The sequence below is a fragment of the Nyctereutes procyonoides genome, unplaced genomic scaffold (assembly GCF_905146905.1).
Source record: "Nyctereutes procyonoides isolate TBG_1078 unplaced genomic scaffold, NYPRO_anot_genome, whole genome shotgun sequence".
NCBI classification, from domain to species: Eukaryota; Metazoa; Chordata; class Mammalia; order Carnivora; family Canidae; genus Nyctereutes; species Nyctereutes procyonoides.
Window position 1 is genome coordinate 6419747 of NW_026575133.1, and position 23777 is coordinate 6443523.

General features: G+C 44.8%; 1 protein-coding gene across 6 annotated transcripts in view; it reads left to right on the forward strand.

Annotated features, from left to right (window-relative positions):
• The first annotated feature begins 22265 nt into the window (after positions 1-22265).
• Positions 22266-23777, forward strand: part of BTRC (beta-transducin repeat containing E3 ubiquitin protein ligase) — a 182105-nt gene continuing 180593 nt past the window's right edge. For 4 of the 6 annotated variants that reach the window (XM_055300182.1, XM_055300184.1, XM_055300185.1 and 1 more), the window contains exon 1: positions 22268-22385. In XM_055300182.1, the coding sequence (XP_055156157.1) occupies positions 22338-22385 (48 nt within the window). In that variant the 5' untranslated portion in view covers positions 22268-22337. Of the gene's footprint in view, positions 22386-23777 lie in introns of all 6 variants that reach the window. The other 2 variants (XM_055300183.1, XM_055300186.1) reach the window with 1 other exon arrangement.

Genomic DNA, 23777 nt, shown 5'->3' on the forward strand with positions numbered 1-23777 from the left:
GCTAACAAAGCCTCTGACCTACACAGGACTTCAGGCCTTTAGCAGCTTCCTGGTAATTTGTTTAGACCCCATTTTCACTCCTGAGAGCACTTAAGGTAGCTTTCCTCACCCTCCCGGTCATTTCCCTCCCTTCCCATCCGGGTTTATATCTCCTTCCCTTCACCCCCCGCCCCCCAAACTTCTCAGGGCTTCTGCACTCTCCTCTCTGTAAGGCTTCTGCTCAGACGGCCCACACTCTCTGCCTGCCGGGAATACCCTCCCTGCACTGCTTCTCAAACTCTCTTCCCCCAAATGCAAAATGTGACCCCTCCAAGAAGCCACCTTCTGTTAAAAAAGGAGTTACCTGCCTTGTCCCTTTCCCCCCATTGCACCTTCCTTAGCCAACCCCACTCATCGTACCAACCTGTCCCCTGGCAGGAGCTTTTTCATTTTTTTCTGGCATTCGCTCAGCTTATGTGTGTTCCGTGGCACTGACTCATTAATGCCATAGTCTGCAGTGGTGAGGGTGATGTGTCCTCACTCCCCTTGAAAGGGTAAAAAATTCTTCCTCCTGGATTTCACTGACAAGATTAAGAACCTATTTCTGGATAGAGATCTCTTAGATTTAACTCTAATTATGGAAACATACAGAACCCCTCAGACCCTTTTAGCCTTCGGTAGATAGTGATAATGACAGGGTCTCAGTAGCTTTTCTCAAAGAACTGTCTCAAAACTATAGCAACTGAGGCACAACTCTGGCAAATTACCTTCTCAAAGTCAAATTAAGAGGAAATGACAGGAAGCTGCAACTCCATCCCAGTTAACTTTGGTGATTTTGATGCAAGGCACCAAGCTTTTCCCACCACTACCTGGGGGCCAGAGACCAAGGATCAAAGCCTTTCCCCATTTCTGTAAGTTCTTTGGGCTCACCTGCTACTCTGTTGCCTCTTGCTTTACCTGCCCTCAACCCACTCTTGCTAATGTTTGGAAAGAATGGAATAAAAACACCCGCCAGAAAGGAGGAAAAAGTCCAAACAATCACAGATGGCAGACTCGCAAATTTAATTTAAAATCATTCTTTATTATCCAAAATATTAAAATTAAAGCTATAATGCCCAAAGGAAAACACAGATTAAACCCCCCTATGTTTCACTGCCTCTTCCTCAGGGGGTCCCCAAAACAGAGTGAGAATGCTTTCAAAAGAAAGCAGGAGCGCAGGAGCAAAGAGCCAGCTGTAGATCACTGAGCCAAACACTCGGTGACTGACCCAATCAGCTTCCCTTAAAGCCAAACACCAACTGTTTCATATGCAATTAATGAGTGCCCTGGCAAATGCAAGTGCATCAAGTCATCACAGGCATCCTCGAATGAGAAGACACACAGCAGTCACAGGTAGCTCATCCCTGGTATCTACATAATGATATTACCAGGCTAATCTAGGCTCAGATTTAATTCTGCAAAACACCATGCACTAAATATTTATATTCATAAAAGGGCTAAGGGGAAAAAATGCCCATGTGCTGCCTCTAGGCTCCCCATTTGTTTAGAATAGGTTGCTGGATCATTTACTGTGTGGTTGGGAGGTCAGGGGCATCAGTCAAGTGTCAGTAGAATCCCAGTGTTTCTGGCCTGCAACTTCACCTTCTGAAGGGGGATCAGTGAGAGACTGGGTATTTAGAAGTACCCAAGAGAATGCAAGACTCCTTCCTTCTCTGGAGATGCCAAAGCCATGAAAGAGATCTCCTTGTATGGCAGAGCTGAGAAGAGGCCGTAGAATGGACAAGAATGTCTCTGGCACAGAAAATCAAAGTCCAGAGGGGGACCAGAGACTATTAGCATCAACCTTGACACATTTCAAATTCTTAGTTGTAGATATCATTCCAATTCTTGAGGCCACCATACTTGAACTATTGAAGAAAGACTCTTCAGATAATCAATAATAAACCAATGCTGATGGCCTTTTGGATTTGTCTCCTATTCCTCCTAATTCTCAGCTGTAGCCCTTAGGGGAATGTTCCCATGGCAGTGCACTGCTTAAGGCACAGGACCTAACGGGGTTTAGCCTCGCCTCTCTCCTCATGGGATTGCCAGGATCATTTCTGCATCGATGCTGAAGATGTTCTCCTCTTCCCACTGATATCCCAAACCCAGTTCTTTCAACCCAGCCACCTCTGCCCTTTCTCTCTCGTTGGCAGAAAATGCAGATGATGGAGCCTATCTTTTCCTGTGCACATCATGACTTGGAGTCTTCAGCAACTTTTCCAGGGCTCTACATATTATAATCAAGATGGGATCAGCTAATAAAAATTACATTGGTTACAATCCAAAAAGATTAACCAGCCTTAAGGGTTTCATGGCTATGCATTACACTTTTCAATTTTCCTACAATTAAGCTAACAAAAAATAATATTGACAAATAAACTGCCAGATCCGCTAGCTGAAGCCCCACCATGGGAAGGAGGGGGTTTCTGCAAAGTCCAGCCATTGCCTGCTTGCGAAGTCCAGCCTGTGAGTTCTAGCATGCTGGGGCACTGGCACTCAAGCCCCATGGGTGGAGGGGTGATGAGGAATGGGTGCTAGGTGTGCTTCTGAAAGACAATAAAAAAAGATTATCGTCTTGCCCTGCTGCTACTTTTGGAGAATTTTCCTGGTTTCACTGATTTCTCAATCTCCTGCTAGAGAAAATCCAGGAGGCCTATATTCTCATGGGGCAAAACTATATAAACTCATTAACTACTTAGGAATCACAAATCCAGGGCCTAAGCTAGACCTAGCACTAGTAAAATTGGGGGGCAAGTAAAGCTCTCCCACACAGGTGCTGATAGAGGTCTGTGGAGGTCAGACTTCTCACTGCCTGGCTGCCCTGGCACTAGTGAGGGCAGGAAGCTGCAAGATATCTGGGGCCCTGTCTGCTCCAGTTATTTCTATTATCAGTGTTGGAGAAGACTGCAGGAGGAAGGGCTGGGAGAGGAAGACTGTAAAGGGAATAAGGATCCTTGTTACTGTTGAAGGAGAATTTATCATGTGCCAGGCTCTGGATTAAGTGCTTTCACTTGGTAATTTATTTAATCCTCATCATCTGTGAAGTAGAGCCCATTATCTATCCCCATTTTACAGTTGAAGAAACTTCGAGAATTTAATAACAGCTCCAGGGATCGAACCCAAGTTTGGGTTCTAGAGCCTGTGCTATTAACTGCAAAACCAACGAAAACTGCCAAATAATTCTAAGTACAAAAAAAAGGGTCTTTCTGCAGCAGGATCTAAATTATCATCTAAGCTAGAAACAGGACATCTAACCTCAGATTTATGCTCATTTTGATACTGTGCTTGATCTTCATCAGAATCAACAAATATCTGACAAGAAACCAGGATCCTGGGACCAATGGGAGAGTGAGGGACTGTCCTGTGTTTCTCAAATTATGACCAGAGGACAATCTTTAACTAAATCACCTGGGAAGCTTGTTAAAATACAGGTTCATGACCCCCATCCTATCTTTTTGATCAGAATCTCTGAATAAGGGTCTCATGAATCTGCTGTTTAACAAGCTCTCCAGATGATTATGCATCCAAACATGCGATAAACTGAACACTGGCCGCCAATATTTTCTAAACAGACTCAAAGCCCCCACCATGGCATCCAGGCCACCAGTAGGACTGTAGGTGGCCCTCACCTCTACTGTCCCTGATCTTTCCATGCATGTCTTTCATACTTGCCAGCTATGTTCTTCCGTCTTCATTCTAACTCACCCTGGTCCTCACTCTCATCAATGCCTTCCCCTCCACTCCTCACCTGGATTTGGGTTTTATGCACCTGGGCCTGGTATGGCCTCTTTCCTCACTCGCTTTTCCTTTTTAATGTAATTTTTATTTAAGTGTAATATGCATACGGAAAAGTGCACCGAATAATAAGGTTACAGCTCAATGAATTTTTTCAAAGTGAATATACCCGTGTAGCCAGCATGAAGTCTTTCTCTCTCTCTCTCTCTCTCTCTTTTTTTTTTTTTTTTTTGAGCACAAATTTGACTCTAAATAGCACTGAAAAGTAATTTAAGTCTAAATCTCTTAAAGGAACAGCAAAAAAGGGAAATTCCACTATGTATCACCGCTTAAAGTCCTCTCCTTACAGAAGCTTCTCCCCATCAAAATCTTTCTCCCTTCTTCCCTTCTCTTCTTTCCTTTCACAGATACTCATTGGCATCTGCCACACTGGGTACTGGGTAGACAATGCCAAACAAGATCCCCTGAGTCCTGCTTTCGGGGGGGGGCACTTACAATCTCATGGGGGAGATAAATGAAACACAAGTAAGCAAACAATAATTATCAATTATGATGAATGCTCTGAAGGAAGGAGGCCCAGTCAGCAGAGGAGAGAAGGAAGAGGCTTAGAAATGAGCAAAGGCTCTGGGGTGGGAAACACTCTAGCTGGAGAGAAACTCTTTCCTTTCTCCTCTGACTTTGGTGGCCTTTCTTCAGTCCCTCCTCCCACCTTCAGCATCTCTTCTTTCCCACCAGACCCTTTCTCCCCTGGGTGCCTTTTTTACACAGAACAATTTGCTAATTTTTCTAAGCATAATAAAGGCTCATCAACACAAACTCCAGTGGCTTAGGAGCATAGAGAATGGAGAAAGAATGTGAACTTGCATTTTGATTGATTGATTGACTGTTTGATTGATTTTGATCCCACAGAAATGTTTGGGTAGGATTTATCCACCTGCTCTTTGGAATCAATCCTCAGTCCATCTTCAATGGCGTTTGTCCCTAAACTAAGTCCAGAGGAAGCCTCTGAGTTGCCTCCTTCCTCTGGTTTCTTACAGTTATCACTGGGAGCATCACAGAGGAGTTCTGCTCAGATGCTCAGAAGTTTGGAATCCAGAAGTCTCTTGGGTGGTTTCTGCAGCTAACTGCTTTGTTCCTGAGGTAACGCTCCATGGAGAGATACCCCAGGATTCAAGGCAGGGGGGGCAACACAAACTGTGCCCTGAAGAGTTTGGCTACGAATGAGTTCTCATCTAGTTCTAATAACTTGAATAAAAATGTTTTACAACCACAAGGAATGCGGAGTCCTGAAGATTCCGGAGTGGCTCAATGGTTCTGTCATCTATCTAGTTTCTCTTCCTGCCCAACTCAGTATGGGGCCAGAATGTTCTGTGACTCTGGAAGGAAGCAGAACATATCCTTCTATTTGCCTCTTCTCTGCCCCTTCCACCTCTACCCTCAGCCCATCCTCAGAACCTCTTGCCGTCCTTTCTTCCAGGGTCTGACCCCTTCTCTGATCAATCAGAGTCCCTGACAGGTTATTGAGTTGGAGAGAACATTGGGAGGTGAGCCCTCATAACAAAAACCCAGCTGTGAGACGCCTGGATGTTTCAGTGGTTGAGCATCTGCCTTCAGCTCAGGGCATGATCCTGAAAACCCAGGATCGAGTCCCACATCGGGCTCCCTGAATGGAGCCTATTTCTCTCTATGCCTATGTCTCTGCCTCTCTCTCTCTGTGTCTCTCATGAATAAATAAAATCTTAAAAAAAAACCCAGCTGTAAAATCCTTCACACATCTCCAGTGTGATGTGATAGAGCATTTCCTTCTGCTAAACTCCTCATCTTTTGGAGAAGGTAAATTAAAACAAACAACAACAAAAAAATTACTCTGCCATACTTAGATTCAAGTTAAGTCCTCAAAGCTGAATTATGGTAAATGAATCTTTGTTTTTTAAGATTTATTTATTTATTCATGAGAGACAGAGAGAGAGGCAGAGACACAGACTGAGGGAGAAGTAGGCTCCCCATAGGGAGCCTGACGTGGAACTTGATCCTGGATCCTGGGATCATGACAGGAACTGAAGGTAGGCTCCCAACCGTTGAGCCACCCAGGTGTCCCTAAATGAATCTTTGTTAAGTCTTCTCTGGACCTAAATCCTTGACAGGATTCTGTTAGGTCCTTGTCATCACCATTACCAGCACCACCCTCCAACATTTACTAAGTCCCCAGCATGAGCTATATATGCATCTCTTCCCCCTGGTCCAACTAGCCTGGACTGTTCAGCTTGAACCAGGATAGTGTTTCTCCGGGGCTCTGCTGTGAATGAGGCAGACCCTCAGGCCAGCACTGGAATGAGCAGGGGGAACCAAGGGCTTGGGGACAAAGTATAGATAGGTTGTTCTCTGAGGGTTGGGACATGTTTTACAACAGTTCCCTGACAGAGACTAGAGAGTAGTAGCATTCAATCATGTGTCCATTTAATAACTATGTAGAAAGATACTAGCTTAGGATAAAGGAGTTCTATTCTCAGGAAAGCCCTGAGATCTGAAATCAGGACAGAGGATTTATGATCTTCTTACTGCAAACTATTAACATATTCATGGATAAATGATATATCTGAGATTTGCATCACTATAATCCAGAGGACAGAGGAAAGAGGTGGGGAGGAGGGGGAGTATGCATGAAACAAAATTGGTCACATGTAGCTGGGGTGCAGTGGTGCAAGGGCACATGGTTTGGGGGCTCCCAAACAGATCAGGTTCAGCCACTCACTGCTGACAAAATCCAAAGGCAGAGAGATGAATGATGGTGAAATAAGAAAGGGTTTATTTCAGTAAGGCCAACACTGAGAAGAATGGACTAACATCTCAAAGACTGTCTCCAGAGTGTTGAAAATACCCCTGGGTTTATATAAGGAAAATGTGGGACAAAGGTGGGTGGGTACATGGAGGTGGGCAGTAAAGGCCAAGCCAATCATTATCTTAGGGTCAATCACGGGCAGGGTATTGCTGGCTGAGGGCAGTTCTTAAGGCTTGAGGGGTAGTTTCAGTTCCCATCACATGCTTTGCCTGTAAGGCCTTCGGCCTGAGTTAAGAGATAAGCTGGAAAGAAGAACTAGAAAGTTTGAGGTCAAAATGGAGGTAAAGTCCACTTTCCATAGGTCAATATTTTTGAAGCTGAGTAATGAGTAAGAAGAGTTCATTGTATTCTTCTTTTTACCTTTGTATAGGTTTGAAAGTTTACATAATTGAAAGTTAAATACACACACACACACACACATACATACACCTATATTTTTTCCACCTTTTCTTTCTTTGTGTGTGTGTTTACTTATGGGTGTTTTCTATTTCTCAGTTGTTTTGTTATTGCTTCTGAAGTAATGTGGGTTTTTTAAATTTTTATTTATTTTTTATTTTTAAAATTTATATAGCTTCATTTTTTTTTAAAGATTTTTTTTTATTCATGAGAGATAGAGAGAGAGAGGCAGAGACACAGGTAGAGGGAGACGCAGGCTCCATGCAGGGAGCCCATTGTGGGACTCAATCCCGGGTCTCCAGGATCACACCCTGGGCCAAAGGCAGGTGTTAAACCACTGAGCCACCCAGGGATCCCCCTAAAATTTTATTTTAAATGTCAGTCTAGTATAGCTGTGGAAAGGACAAACCAAGTCAAGTGGGTTTAACTTGCATTTGGGCCAGTGAGAAAAGGGCTCCTAGGATCCAGATGCAGTGATGATAGAAGGGAGGGTTGTGGGAGAACCCCAAGAAGACACAAAGTCTGAGATAGGCCAGACCTTTTCATAGAGCTGTCCTGGAATCCTCCGCTACACTCCCACCCCTTCTTAGAATTGCTCCCCTCAAAAATGATCTCTTCATGCATAAAGGAGACTGTATCTGATTAAAGGGGAGATTTCCTGACATTAAAGTTCTGCCTGTCCCCTACCTTCTGTCCTAGTGTGCTCCCAGATCTCTCTGAGGCTATCAGCCCGGCCGTCTGGGTTATTCTCTAGTCAGCCTACAGACTAATGTGCCTGGTGTGGAAGTTCCTTCCAGCTGAAAATTCCCCTGAATTTTTTCCTGGAGCCTCCTTGAATGATCTGCCCTGTCCAGTTCCTAGATCTCATCCACCCCTAAAGGACTCCCATAAGGAAATCTTCCATTTGTCCTTCCTTCCAGACACCTTCTCCATCCTTTCCCACACTGCTCTGGACCCTGGGAAACAACCTTCCTGAACTGCATCTTGCCCTCTGGCTCCTGTTTGGCCAACAGGAGATATAAGAAGATTAGGGGGGGATACCTGGGTGGCACAGCGGTTTGGCGCCTGCCTTTGGCTCAGGGCGCGATCCTGGAGACCCGGGATCGAATCCCATGTCGGGCTCCCGGTGCATGGAGCCTGCTTCTCCCTCTGCCTGTGTCTCTGCCTCTCTCTCTCTCTCTCTCTCTCTTTCTATCATAAATAAATAAATTTTTTTAAAAAAAAAGAAGATTAGGGGGTGGGAGGAGAGTGATGCTAAGTATAAATCATTCCATATCCTTCTTTGTTGAGTCACTGGAAGGGCTGCTTCCCCTTGTGAGGGCCTCGGCTCTTGTCAATGGTCCTTACCTAAAGCTGGCTTCTTAGTATCTAGGTAACCACTCCCTCCCCTCAACCTTTCAGACCTAGGAGTGGTAGGGTCCCTGCTTTGCAGTGTACATCCAAGGTGTACACTATCCCTTGTTGGTCTCCCTAAATCCTGCCCACACCTTGGAAAAATAGGCCCTGAATTAAGCCCTCCTCAAATTAAGTTTATATGTGCCAGGACCCTGAAAGTTAGAGACCCACACTGTTAGCAAGAGAGCCCTGGCTAGTATATATTTAATGTTTTGTTTCCCTTATACATGTTTTTAGGATTTTATTTATTTATTCATGAGAGACACAGAGAGAGAGGCAGAGACATAGGCAGAGGGAGAAGCAGGCTCCATGCAGGGAGCCCAATGTGGGACTTGATTCTGGAGTCCTGGGATCACACTCCCGGCTGAAGGCAAATGCTCAACTGCTAAGCCACCCAGGTGTCCCTGTTTCCTTTATAAAACAGAAAACTTCTGAAGGCAGGGCCCACCTCTTATCATCTACAGAGTGATAAAGGATAAGGAGTGTTTAATTCTCACTGATTGAACTAATCCTGGCCCTGATCACTTTTTCTCAATGGCATTTTTTTGGAAGGGAAGAGAATCAAATGAAAAATAGCTTCAGATAATGTAAATGTTTGGGAAATGACAGCAGCCAATTAAAGGAAATCTTCAAGCTGAAGGAATCGTGGTGAGGGGATCTGGACAGAAACCAATGAAGGAAAAACCTGCCTGTATAAACTTCAGCTGAAAACTACAAAGTGAAGTGTGGTAAATACTATTGGTCAATGTCTAACAAACCTAAGCAAAGAGATCATGGTAAAGATAGCTTTGTTGACACAAAAGTCTGATTAACTCCCAGACTGGGAAAAATATGCAGCAAATATATAAAATATCTTTTTATTTATTTTAAATATTTTATTGATTTATTCATGAGAGACTCAGAGGGAGAGACGCAGAGACACAGGCAGAGAGAGAAGCAGGCTCCATGTAGGGAGCCGGATGCAGGACTTGATCTCGGGACTCCAGGATCACGCCCCAGGCCAAAGGCAGGTGCTAAACCGCTGAGCCACCCAGGGACCCCCCTAAAGTATCTTTTTATAACTAAAGTGAATACTGTTTTTGTCTAAGACAAGGTTTTCTGATTTGGATACTCTTGTTAATAAATGAGATACTATCACTGTATTTAGGTGCTGGTGTGGGATTATCTATGGGAGAATTGGTATTAGTTATATATTGCTACATAACAAATAACCCCCAAATTTAAGAGCTTAAAACAATAACAAACATTATCTTACATGGGTCAGGAATTCAGAAACAGCTTTAGCTGAGTCTTCTATCTAGTGTCTCATGATGTTGTAGTTAAGGGGTTGGCTGGGGTTGTAGTCATCTGAAGGCTTAATGGGGGCTCTTGGATCCTCTTTATGATGGCTCACTCATATTACTGGCTATTTGGTGCTGACTCTTGGCAGAAGGCTTTAGTTCCCTGCCGTGTGGATCTCTCCATAGGGCTGCTTGAGAGTCCTCACAACACAGCACCTTATTTCTTCCAGAGCAAGGGATTCAAGTGAGTAAGGCAGAAAACACAAGAGCTTTTTACAATCTAGCCTTGAGAGTTACCCTCCATAATTTCTGGAATATCTTATAGGTTACATAAGTCAACTCTATTCAATATAGGAGGGATGTGAATACCAGGAGGCAAGAATTATTGGAGGTAACCAACACATCTTTGTTTTTCTCATTGCATTCTATCTGGGGCACAAAATTTCAATTTGCCCCATTCTGAGGTTCACTTTGATCACTTGAAGTTTTGTCTGCCAGTCTTCTTCATTGTGAACTTACCCTTTTCTTTTTCATTTTTTAAAAGATTTTATTTATTTATTCATGAGAGACACAGAGAGAGAGAGAGGCTGAGATATAGGCAGAAGGAGAAGCAGGCTCCATGCAGGGAGCCCCATGCAGGACTCCATCTAGGCATCCTGGAATCACGCCCTGGGCCAAAGGCAGATGCCCAACTGCTGAGCCACCCAGGCGTCCCACCCTTTTCTTTTTCAAATCATCAAGTATTTGCAGAGGAAATACTATGAAACAATATCCTTTGACATATCTTCGGTATTCTTTGAGCACTTTCTTGTGTTCTGGCACAAAATATTCTGGACTCATCTTGTACTTTCCTTGTCCTAGCCCTGGAATCAGCCATTTCCCCAAGAAGTATTGATTTCTTTTAGTGAAGAATGGCATTTAGAAGCTAAGATCTGGATGCCACATGTACTCATTGGGTATTCCTGCTCCAAGGCCCTCTCAGTGGGCAGAACTAGGGAATGTATGTATGCATATAGCCAATCTTCTGTCATTGCTGCTAGTCTCTTCCTCCACATGGATGACGCATAGATATCAACCTTGTCCTGCCCTACATAATGTAAGGGTTTTAAAACTAAGTTGTTGGGATCCCTGGGTGGCGCAGCGGTTTAGCGCCTGCCTTTGGCCCAGGGCGCGATCCTGGAGACCCGGGATCGAATACCACGTCGGGCTCCGGGTGCGTGGAGCCTGCTTCTCCCTCTGCCTGTGTCTCTGCCTCTCTCTCTCTCACTGTGTGCCTATCATAAATAAATAAAAAAAAATTAAAAAAAATAAAACTAAGTTGTTCAGGAGGAAGAAGGTGCAAGTAAATCCAGCCCATCTTGATTGTACTGGATATGCAAATTGTGAAATTTAGCCCTATTAGTTGCTAACATTTATTGAATACATATTATTGCCAGGTAATACTCTAAGGACTATCTATGAATGAATGCTCAGGGCAGCCGAATGAGATAGGAGGTATTGTGGTCCCTATTTTATTGATTGAGGCATGGAGAGGTCAAGTAACTTGTCCAAAGTCACGCAGTTACCAATGAGATACAGCAGAACTGTTTTATTGGATGTCTAGAATGTATCCTTAAAAGGGGTCAGATATCCTGTGTCCTCCACGGCATCCTCCTGCAATATATAGGCTTGGAGCACAAATGTTGCTAACTGTCCTCTAGGGAACAAAATTGCCCCCAGTTGAGAACCACTAGTCTAGAAGAGCGTTCAACTTATCTCAGGGGATCCCTGGGTGGTGCAGCGGTTTAGTGCCTGCCTTTGGCCCAGGGCGCGATCCTGGAGACCCGGGATCGAATCCCACGTCGGGCTCCCGGTGCATGGAGCCTGCTTCTCCCTCTGCTGTGTCTCTGCCTCTCTCTCTCTCTCTCTCTCTTTGTGTGTGTGACTATCATAAATTTAAAAAAAATTTATCTCAGAAAAGCTACTTTTTGATTGTGCTAATGAATGAAAGAAAGGGGATAACAAAATCTAGAAAAGCAGGAAATGCAAAAATCTAATTTCTTTATGTGGCAAAGATTACTAGTTGCCTATTCCAACATCCATCAGAAGGGCATTTCCTTAATCTCTTTCCTCCAGCTCCATACCCAACCTGATTTCGCGCCCATACTCTCCTCCTTCCTTTTGTCACAGGAGGCTAATCCCTCCAGCCGGATCTTGTTTTCTCTATCTGCTCAGGACCTAACTCTATCATTATCCCTTCTCTCTTTTATCCTCAACCTTTCTCTTTAATGGATTCTTTCCATCAGTATTTAAATATGCTCAATTCTCACTCCTTTTTATTCCTTATTATTATTGTTTTTTAAAGATTTAATTTATTTACTAATTCATAAGAGGCCCGATATGGGACTCGATCCTGGGACTCCAGGATCACACCTTGGGCAGGCTGAGCCACCCAGGCATCCCTAAGTTGTTATTATTATTATTACTTTTAGAGAGAGAGGGTTCCATGCACACGAGCAGGATGGGGGCAGGGGGGGGGGGAGAGAGAGAGAGAGAGAGAGAGAGAGAGAGAGAGAATCTTAAGCAGGTTCTGTGCTCAGTGCAGAGCCTGAATTGGGAAAAGTTGCAAGAAGAGTACAGTGAAAACCCATAACCCTTCACCTGGATCCACAAATTACTTTTTGCCACATTTGCTTTAGTTTTCTACCTCCCTCCTCTCTCTCTCTCTCTCTCTCTCTCTCCATACACACACACACACACACACACACACACACATGCTTTTTTTCCCTAAACCATTTGAGATTTAGTTGCAGACATCACAACATTTCATCCTAAATACTTTAGCATATATCCTATGGACTGGGGTATCTTCTGATTTTCTGATTCTCACAATAAAATCCTCACACTCAGGAAATGTAACACTGGTATAATACTATTAACTAATATGCAACCTATATTCAGTTTTCCCTGATTGTCCCACTACCATCTTGTATAGCTGTTTTCTCTGTTGTGTGTCGGTGTGTGTATGCTGTTCTATGGTCCAGAGAGAAGTCATTGCATTTAGTTGTCATACCTCTTCAGTTTTCTGTTGAACTAAGGTCTCCTTTTTTTTTTTTTTTTTTAAGATTTTATTTCTTGATTTGACAGACAGAGAGCTAGCACAAGCAGGAGGAGTGCAGGCAGAGGGAGAGGGAGGCAGAAGGAGAGAAAGAAGCAGGCTCCCCACTAAGCAGGAAGCCCAACATGAGGCACAAACCCAGGACCCTGGGATCATGACCTAAGCCGAAGGCAGATGCTTAACCAACTGAGCCACCTAGGTGCTCCAAGTCTTCCTTCTTTTAAACAAAACATGAACACTTTCTCTAGGTCCTCAACTTCTACCTCTTTTATGCTATCTCTTCTCTTGAGAGCCACTCAACTCACTGCAGTATGGTATCTGCCTCCCACTAACAAGATCCACACTCACTGGTTTTTCCTCCTGCCTTTCTGGTCATTTCTTGGGCTCTTTTGCCAACTCTTCTGCTCATCCTGCAAATCTCAAGGTTCTTCAGGACTCTTGGACTTGCTACTCTTTACACTTATACTTTTACCTGGGTGATTTCATCCTTTCAAGGGTGGGGGTGGGGGGCAGGTGCTGCAATTACCAGTATATGCTGAAGATCCCTATCTGTAGCCCAGGCCTTTGCTCCAGCTTTAGTTCCAAATATTCAACTGCCTCCTCAACATCTGAATCCATGTGTAGGTCTCACAGGCACCTTAAAGCAATATGTCCAAAAAAGAACGGATTATCCTCCTACCCCCTGTTCCTTCTATTGTGTTCCTTGTCTCAAATAATGGCACTCCTCATTCATCCTGTTTCCTGAGCTAGATACCTAGAAGTCATCTTTGACATATCCCTTTGACATCATCTATGACATATCCAATTAATCACCAAGTCCTACAGATTCTGTCTCCTCGATATCTCTGGAATCTATTTACTTCTTTGTGTTCTCATCATCTCCCTCATCAGGCCTCCATCATCTCTCCTAGGAAGATTTCAGCAACCTCATAATCCTTTTCCCAGCCTCCAGCCATAAATGACTTTCTAAAAATACAAATTTGACCATGCTGCAGCCCTGCTTAAAATTTATCAGTTTCTTACAGCCCTCTGGATAAAGTCTAAATACCTTAATGTGGCCTATAAACTAGGGTGAAAGTCAAAATATTTTATAGCTGGTAGGGCATAGGTAATGACCTCAGTTTGAAAGGATGTCAGCTGGTTCACCTGACCAGAATATGTTGGCTGAGTAATGGCTTGCCTGTAGAGCTGATGCTACTGTCCTCTGCAGTCTCATCTAGAGGCACGCTTCCCCTAAAGTCACCTGGCCTTGTCTGGGTTCTCAGAATGCGTGGTTGCATTTGCCCAAAAATGCAGTTACCTTTGTCTGGAACACTTTCTGGTGGCTCCACCGCCACCATCCCCACTCCTCAGAACTGCCAGGAAGTGGACTGATTGCTCTGTCTAGATAAGGATGGCCTAAGACTGTGATAGTGATAACAGTTGTGAACCATATCTGCATCACTTTTTAAAAAATATATATTTTATTTATTTATTTGAGAGAGTGAGCGAGAGAAAGAGAGCACAAGTGGGGGGAGGAGCAGAGGGAGAGGGAGAAGCTGTGGAGGCCGAGAAAAATTAAGGCCATTTAGCATTAGCACAAGTACAGCCATTTTAGGCCCCTGTGAATAAGAGCTGAACTTTATGGGAAAAACTGCAGAATGTCCTCAATGTCCTCGGCAGGTAATCCCATATCAGAAAGACAACAGAGCCCACGCCCATAGTAGAAAGTCTCATATTAGAATGAGAACAGAGCTCAATGCCCTTAAGCCCCATATCAGAAGGTAAACAGAACTTGAGAAATTCCTCCACCCCTTCTGAAAATCCCCTAGACCAGCCTATAAAAAACCCAGCTGTATCCCACTTCAGGGTCCAAGTCCCTGCTCCGCTGTGTCGGGTATACTTGGACCCAAGCTTGAGCTTGTAAATAAACCCTCCTGTGTTTGCATCGGTGTCAGCTCCTTGGTGGTTTCTTGGATTTGCAATCTTGGGCACAACAAAGCAGACTCCGCACTGAGCAGAGAGCCCAAAGGTGGGGCTCTCTAGCCCAGGACCCTGGGATCATGACCTGAGCCCAAGGCAGTTACTTAACTGACTGAGCCACCCAGGTACCCCTCTTAATAGGGACTGTTTCCACTTAGGTATAAGACTATAGAACCCCAATGAGGCCAACAGACTCAGAAGTCACTGACTCTTGACCACTTATGAGAATAAGGAAGTGAGGGGAACTGGGAAGTTTCTTTAGCCCACAACTAAAACAGTGTTTTTCCTGCCAACTGAAATACAAATAATCTTTCCCACCTCCACTGGAGGTCTTGACCCTAAGGGTAAGCCTATCAGATATCAGATAATTGATGGGGTTTTAATCAATTTATCACCTTGCTTCCAGTCAACTTTGAGCTTTGAATGGCTATCCATGGAAAACGGGTTGAGGGTGGGAGAAGTAATTCTAGAGTTTTGAAGACAAGTTAGGCATGGAAGGGAGACTCTGGGTGGCCAGAGGTCAGCAAGGCATTGGGCATCTAAACTCTAAGGCAGTGAGTGCTCTCAAATCTGGCTACAGATTAGATCCATCTGGGCACCTTTTTTTTTTTTTCATGTGGGCACCTTTTACAGTTACCATTGCCAAGGTACCTGGGGAGTAGAGAGCTTGGACATTAATGTTTTTTATAAAGCCCCTCAGCAGCTGGATTGCCTGGGTGGCTCAGTTGGCTAAGCAGCTGACTCCTGATCTCAGCTCAGGTCTTTTCTTTAAAAAAGCTTTTTTTTTTTTTAAAGATTTTATTTATTCATGAGAGACAGAGAGAGAGAGAGAGAGAGAGAGAGAGAGGGGCAGAGACACAGGCAGAGGGAGAAGCAGGCTCCATGCAGGGAGCCTGATGTGGGACTTGATCCCGAGACTTCAGGATCATGCTCTGAGCTGAAGGCAGATGCTCAACCACTGAGCCACCCAGGCATCCCTAAAAAAAGATTTAGTTTGAGAGACAGCACATGTGAGCAAGCAGGGAGAGGGAAAGAGAGGGAAGGACAGGGAGAGAATCTCAAGCAGATTCTGTGCTGAGTGTGGAGCCCAACATGGGGCTCTCACAACCCTGAGATTATGACCTGAGCCAAAACCGAGAGTCAGAAGCTTGATTGACTAAGCCACCCAGGCACCCCTCAGCACAGGTCTTGAACTCAGGGTTGTGAGTTCGAGCCCTGTGTTGGGCTCCACACTGGGCATGTAGCTTACTTAAGAATAAACAAACAAACAAATAAATGAAGCCCCTGAGCTGAGATCAAAAGTCAGACACTTAACTGACTGTGCCACCCAGGCACCTCACCCTTCAAATGACTCTTAAGTGCAATCAGGACTGAGACCCCTATTGGGTATAGTAGAAGGGAATGCCATGGAATGAGAAAGAAAGTGAAGGCATATGTGGTCTATTTCTGGCTCCAGCCTGCTATGTGTTACAATCACACATTATGGGGATAAAGATTAGAAGAGTAGAGCAGTGTGCTTAAAGATGAGCACGATCCTTGCAGATCTTCTTTCTTTTCCTTTCAGAGAGGGTGTATGAGGGGGTGGGAGGGGCAGAGGGAGAGAGAGAATCTTTTTTTTTTAAGATTTTATTTATTTATTCATGAAATACAGAGAAAGAGGCAGAGATATAGGCAGAGAGAGAAGCAGGCTCCATGCAGGAAGCCTGATGTGGGACTTGATCTTGGGACTCCAGGATCATGCCCTGAGCCAAAGGCAGACACTCAACCCCTGAGCCACTCAGGCACCTGAGAGAAAGAATCCTAAGCAGTTTCCATACCCAGTCAATGCAGGGGTCGATCTCATGACCTGATCCTAAATCAAGAGGTGCCACCCCTGTGGGCTTTCTTTCTTTCTTTTTAAATATTTTATTAATTTATTAATTAGAGACACACAGAAAGAGACAGGGACACAGGCAGAGGGAGAAGCAGGCTCCCTGTGGGGAACCTGATGAGGGACTCAGTCCCAGTACCCTGGGACCGTGACCTGAGCCAAAGGCAGACTCAATCACTGAGCCACCCAGGTGCCCCCCTTGTGGGCTTTCTTAAAGAAGGTAAGATGTATAGACTGGGAGAAAAAAGTGTAGAAAGCTGGATAATGCCAAGTGTGGTGGGATAATGTGGTGGAAGTATAGACTGTTCTGGTCTTTCTGTACTTCAGTTTGGCACTACATGTCCAATTAAGTGTCCTTAATAGCCTATGAACCAGCAAGTATAATCTTAGATATGTATTCCCAAAGATATTCTTACTCGGGGTATGTAGGAGGTTGATTTCTTCTGCAGGATTATCAGGGGTGATTGGGAACTGTAGGCTTCGCTGGGAGAGTGGATGGGTAAAACATGGGGCATACACATCATCAAGCTACTATGCAGCATTTAGAAGCAACAGGTTAGATGTACACATAGCAACATGAATGGATCTTAAAACCATAGGCACTGGGCTGCTCATTGGTTTGGCTCAGGTCGTGATCTCGGTGCCCCAGGATCAAGTCCCGCATCTGTTTGTTTTTTACCGTACCTGAAATCCTTTATTTGTTAGACTGGGGTTGCTCTGGTTCATCTGCCATCTTACTGTGACTAGATCTCCTTACACAAATGCTATGTGAACAACTTGCTATTTTAGGTCTCGTGGAATTGTATGTGACTTTGCATACCTATGCCCTGTCCCCCTCTCAGATGTCGGATCTAGGCCACTTACATGGGACCCCTGCCTAAGGTACGATGTTACAGCTGATGGACAGTTGTAAATGTGCATAGAGACAACCTGGACAGCAGGTTGATGAAAGATGCTCTCAGGGACCAAGTGTCCGGTCACTGCCATTGAGGACATGCAGGGTAGGCTAAGAGGGCCATGGGGGCCACCATAGGTGGCATGCTGTCCCCTCCCAGCACAGAGCACTGCTGACTCCTGGCATCCTTCCAGAGCTTTCTTTTGGCATCAGCACTGCCACTTCCCACAGGGAGCCTGCCTCTCCCTCCGCCTATGTCTCTGCCTCTCTCTCTGTGTCTCTCATGAATAAATTAATAAAATCTTAGAACAAACAAACAAAACCCCATTGGCACTGGGTGAAAAAATATGCAACATAATGGGACATAAAAAACAATATTATAGAATATGATATATAATGAGATATATAAACAACATTTAATAGAATTAAAATTGTAGCACATGAATAACTATTTTGCAAGAACCATACAATCAAAAAGGTAAAAATTGTCTATGGGGGAAAGATAAAGGAAGGGAACAAGCTATGTGCTAAAAGAGAATAATTAACTAGACAACTTTTTTTTTTTTTAAATAGGCTCCAAGCCCAGCATGGAGCCCAGTGTAGGGCTTGAACTCACAACCCCGAGATCAAGACCTGAGCTGATTCCAAGAGTCCAGCACTTCACAGACTGAGCCTCCCAGGTGCTCCTACGTAATATATTTTTAAAGATTTTATTTATTTATTCATGAGAGACACAGAGAGAAAGAGAGAAAGAGAGAGAGAGAGAAGCAGAGGCACAGGCAAAGGGAGAAGCAGGCTCCATGCAGGGAGCTCGATGTGGGACTCGATCCCAGGACTCCAGGATCATGCCCTGAGCCAAAGGCAGACAACCACCTAGCCACCCAGGCGTCCCTTGATGATTTTTTTTTTTTTTTTTTTAAGATTTAAATCAGACCTTGAAGGATGAGTAGGAAAGCGGGAGAAAAGGGAAGACTTCTGGAAGTCAGAAATGAATACCACAAGCTAAAGCCAGGAGGCAGGAGTATGCTGAGCAGGTGTGTAGGAGAAATGTTTGATTGGAGCAGAGGGACATATCAAAGCAAAGTGGGAAGTAAGATTGACAGGGAACTAGATAAGATTGTGAAGTTCTGGAAAGCCAGACAAGAGAATTTAAACAAAGATAACAGAGATAAAATAGCCAAACTAGGATTGAGCTGGGAAGAATTGTGATGCAAATGAAGTCTAAAAGACAATATCTGAGGAAGTGGAATGATAGCCTAGAGTCAGAGAACTGGATTGGAGGTAAATATGGGGGACTAAGCAAAAAAGAAGGTGATAGTCTAGAAAGACTAGCATTGGAGATAGAGGCTGGAAGAGACATTTTGAGAGATTATCGGCTGAATACAGACACTAGGAGACAAGGATGAGTCAGAGTACGCTGAGGTCTTAAACCAGGAGGTTGGGAAGAAATTAGGTCCAATAGTAGCTGTGATTTCTCATACTAGAAATAGAATTTTTTAGTAAAGTGAAGCTTTAAAAGGTTCTAATGGTTCAGTGTTCTTCTCGAGCAACTGCACTATAAGTAGGCTCATGAGTGTATCCATTTTAGAGTTTGCAGAGATCTTTGTTTTCCAGATGACAAGAGAGAGGACCAGAGAGCTTCAATTAATTGTTGAGTCAACCAATTAACTGGAGAAAGGATGGGCTAGAACTAGACCTCTTAACAATGAACTTTCCTAAACTTTGTTGGATATGAGAGGCTTCAAAATCAAAACAGTTTATACTTGGATTTCTCAGTTTGCCTGACCTTAAGTAGTCAATTTTCAAAAAAGAGGATTTACCCTTTCTGTACCCAGTCTCTGCCAGGTCACTTTCAAACCATATGCATATGAACTGTCTTGTTGGTTGAGCTTTCAAACAAAAACTTGGATTTGTTTTACTAATCCTTACTTCTACATGGCTAGACAAAGTGAGGATTGTCACTATCAGCCTCATCTGGCAGTGTTTTCTTATTTACTTTTTTTTTTTTAAAGATTTTATTTATTTATTCATGAGAGACACACAGAGAGAGACAGAGGGAGAAACAGGCTCCATGCAGGGAGTCTGATGCAGGACTTGATCCTGGGACTCCAGGATAATGCCCTGGGCCAAAGGCAGGCACCAAACCACTGAGCCACCCAGAGATCCCTACTCCTCTTTGGATAACAAAATAAATTGAATGACTTCTTTATTTTTATTTATTTATTTATTTTTATTTATTTATGATAGTCACACACAGAGAGAGAGAGAGAGGCAGAGACACAGGCAGAGGGAGAAGCAGGCTCCATGCACCGGGAGCCTGACGCGGGACTCGATCCCGGGTCTCCAGGATCGCGCCCTGGGCCAAAGGCAGGCGCCAAACCGCTGCGCCACCCAGGGTTCCCAAAAATAAATTGAATGACTTCTCAGCAGAATAGAATCTTAGGGTTTAAAAGATCCTCCCACCCAAATCAATATCTTATAGACATTACCCTACAGATAGTCACCTGGCCTCTATATGTTTTCAGGAATGGGATGGTCCATTCCTTTGTCAGTTCAGCTCTGATTACTAGAAAGCTCTGAGTCTGAGTCCTATGCCACTGAAGTGTGGTTCAGTGAAAATAGCACAGGCCTTGGAGTCCAGCAGACTTGGGTTAGAATTCTGCAATATGACTTGCTGTATGACTTGTGCAAATCATCATCTATCAGTTTCTTCATCTGTAAATTAGGGATAGTAATGCCTATTTTACAGAGTAATTATGAATATTAGAGATTATGTAAATGTTTATAAAATATTTTATTCACTTGAGAGAAAGAGAGCATGAGCAAGGGTAGAAGCAGGCTCCCTACTTCTGCTGAGCTGGGAGCCTGTCCTGGGAGTTTGATCCCAGGACCCTAGGATGATGAGCTAAGCCAAAGGCAGACACTTAACTGACTGAGCCACCCAGGTGCCCCATATTTGAGATTATGAATATAAAATTCCTAGTACGTGCCTGGCACAAAGAGCTAATATAGTGATAATTGTTATTATTGTCATATGCCTTTCAAATACTTTCAAACACTTGAATTTCATTGTCACAGTATTCCTAAGTGATCTTTTTCTTAGAGTAAGCATCTACCAGTATTTTCTCCCATGCTCATTCTGGCCTTGGCTATGCTCCTGCATACCATCTTTGTGAGACATGGTGCCTATAACTGAACAAAGTGTTCCAGGTGTGGTCTGACTGCTTCAAAACAAAGACCATAAGCCTCCATTTTCCAGACACTATTCTTCAAGTTGCCTACAGCCCTTTTAGCATTTTTAAAAAAGATTTCATTTATTTATTCGTGAAAGACAGAGAGAGAGAGGCAGAGACACAAGGCAGAGGGAGAAGCAGGCTCCATGCAGGGAACCCGATGTGGGACTTGATGTGGGACTCGATCCGAGGTCTCCAGGATCACACCCTGGTCTGAAGGCAGTGCTAAACCTGAAGGCAGTGCTAAACCGCTGAGCCACCCAGGCTGCCCCCACCCCCTTTTAGCATTTTTGGCAATTGAGTCACATACCGCCTTAGTCCTATGAAAACTTCCAGGTAGTTTTCACGTTTATGAGTTTGAAGTTCTCCATTTTGCACTTGTGTAGAACTTTTTTTTTTAAAGAGTAAAACTTAAAAAAAAAAAAAGTAAAACTTTTTTTTGTTAAGTGAAAGCCTGTCATTTATTAGATATTGTGGTGAGGTCTGTGGACATAGAGATGACTAGAATAAAGTATCAGTATACTAGAAATGCGAGGTCCACAAGATTGGATCTATCATGTTCACCAATGAATCCCCATTTCTTAGGATGATGTCTGGACACAGTTATGTGCCTACTGTTCGCTGAATAGATGAATAAAATAGTTTACAATGGAAATTTTTCCTGTAAGTGAAAAGCCATTTCCCCAATCCATTTATTTTATCAATTCAGATATTCTGTACTAGTCTATCACTTTTAGCCCAACCCTAGTGTTGAGAGATTAGGGTAGATCCAATCTCCAAAACAAAATCTTATTGTCTCTTTCAAGACCAAAATAAATACTTATAAGCTTTACTTGCTGGATGGCCATTATATCCCATCATTGAAGGCCTTTTGTAAGCACTTTCTGACCCTTACTATAAGGCTTAAATCCCAGGGTTAGCAGTAACAGGCCATGACTTCTGAGTACTAAACACCTAAGAATTTTCTGAGCGGAGTTCTCTCTGGCCCTGACTTCTTGTGGGGGTAGAATAAGGTCCTCAGGAGCAGTGTGGGATAATAGGTTAGAAGCAGAGAAGCAGAGAATTCCTAGGTTAGAAGGACCCTGGAATTCTGCTTTGGCCTGTGAGGTGCTGCCAGGACCTCTAAGTCCTCTCAGTTTTTTCCAGTATTTGGGCTACAGGTGAGGCAATGGTCGCCATCTTGATATCAAATGCCAGGCAAACAGCCATTAGCGTCTCTCGGTAACCACGGAGACACCCGTGCCCCCTCCCGTTTCCCATCCGTGGAGGCTGTAAACTACGATTCCCATCAGCCGATTTTCCCTATTTGATGGCGAGTTGTCTAGATGTGGCTCTCGGCCACCGCGACCGTGCCGCAGTGGACCGCGGGAATTGCGGTTCGCTGCGAGGCCTCATTTTTTGCCGCGGGAAACTCCGGCACTACAAATCCCGTGAGCCAGCGGGGTCGCGCATGTGCACGGAACAGCGGGTCGTCCCTGGCCCCCTGCCGGTGGCTGAGAGGTAAGAGAGGGCGGGGGGAAGGAAGAGGAGGCGGATCCGGGCGCGGCGTTGGCTGCGGCCTGGCACCAAGGGGGCGGCCCCGGCGGAGTGCAGACCCAGCGGCCCCCGGTGATTATGGACCCCGCCGAGGCGGTGCTGCAGGAAAAAGCGCTCAAGTTTATGGTGAGGAGGAGGCGCAGGCCGGGGAACGGTGGAGGCGGTGGCGTTGGCGACGTTGCTGAGGCTCGGGCCTGGGCCGCCCGCCCGCCGGAGGAAGGGGCAGCGGGACCCTGGGCCGAGGCTGGCGGCGGGGGCTGCTGAAGGGACCGGACGGGAGTTCCGGGGAGGCGGGAGGGGTTGCGGAGAGGACCCGGGGGTGGGGGCAACAGCTCCGCCATCTTGTGGATGAGAGGCCAAGTGACAGCGGGAGCTTAATCGGGGAGGGGGCTCTGGGCGGCGCGCGGGGCCCTGGAGGGAAAGGGGCGTGGGGACAGTTACTGAGGAGCGGAGGAGGCCCGGAGGAGAGACGCCGTGGGGGTGCTGGCAGGGCCTTCTCGGTGTCAGGGTTACGGGTAAGGCCCAGCTTAGGAGGTGCGTTCAGGAGTGGGGAAGGGGAGCGCGGGATAGTGGAAGGAGAGCTACGGGGTAGGGGGCCTGGTGTGACGGGCAGGGAGGGGTGCAGATGGATCTAAGGGTGGAGGAGATCAGGCCAGCGCAGGTGAGAGACTTTTAGTTTGGTGGGGGTGGGGGTGGGGGTGGGGAGGAGGGGAGATAGCCTTTGCCTTCAGGGTACAGTCCCAGTTTGGCCAAACTAATGTTCACAAACTCTGGAAAGGAAGAGGTCTTCCTTAGGAGGATAAGGGCTAGGAATGGAGACTTGGGACTATGGTAATAGTCTCTAGGGAAGGAAGGGGGTGTTGAGGTGAGCCAGAATTACAAATGTCAGAAAAAGAGATACTCTGAAAGGAGAAGCTAAATATTGTAGCGAGGACACAGTGATAAAGAGCAAGAGGTTGATCCATCAGGAAGACCTGGGTACAGGAGATTGGGGAAAAATTAATATCTAATAGGGTAGAACAAAACATAGTGCTAAATTGTAAAGATAGTAAAATGTGGGGACCTGGTGCTATATCAACTTTCTGAGAAAAGAAGGGCCATGGAGATTACAACCGCAAGTCTCCTAAGAAGTGATGGGATCAGTGGAGAAATTTCAGGAGGCAACGGGGAGATGTAACTAGTGGGAAATAGGAGATGTCAGAATTGGTGGTTACTTACCAGTTTTAGGTTGAAGCACAGTATGAACTTGGATTGGAATTTGTTTGGGCGTATTTAACTCCCTTTGGAGCCCAGTTCTTTTAACTTTGTATCATGCTTTCCTTTTGCTATGCTTGTTTGGCAAATTTGTATAGGCTGGTATTTGATGCTTTTAATCTGATGCTTCTTGTATATCCTAGGTGTAAAACCAGTCTTTGTGGTTACAGCTAAAGAATGATGGAATGCATAGACTGCTATTTTAACAGGTGGCCTTGGGGATATTATTTGCAGTGGAATCTCTTTCAGAAGTAATTGTAACTT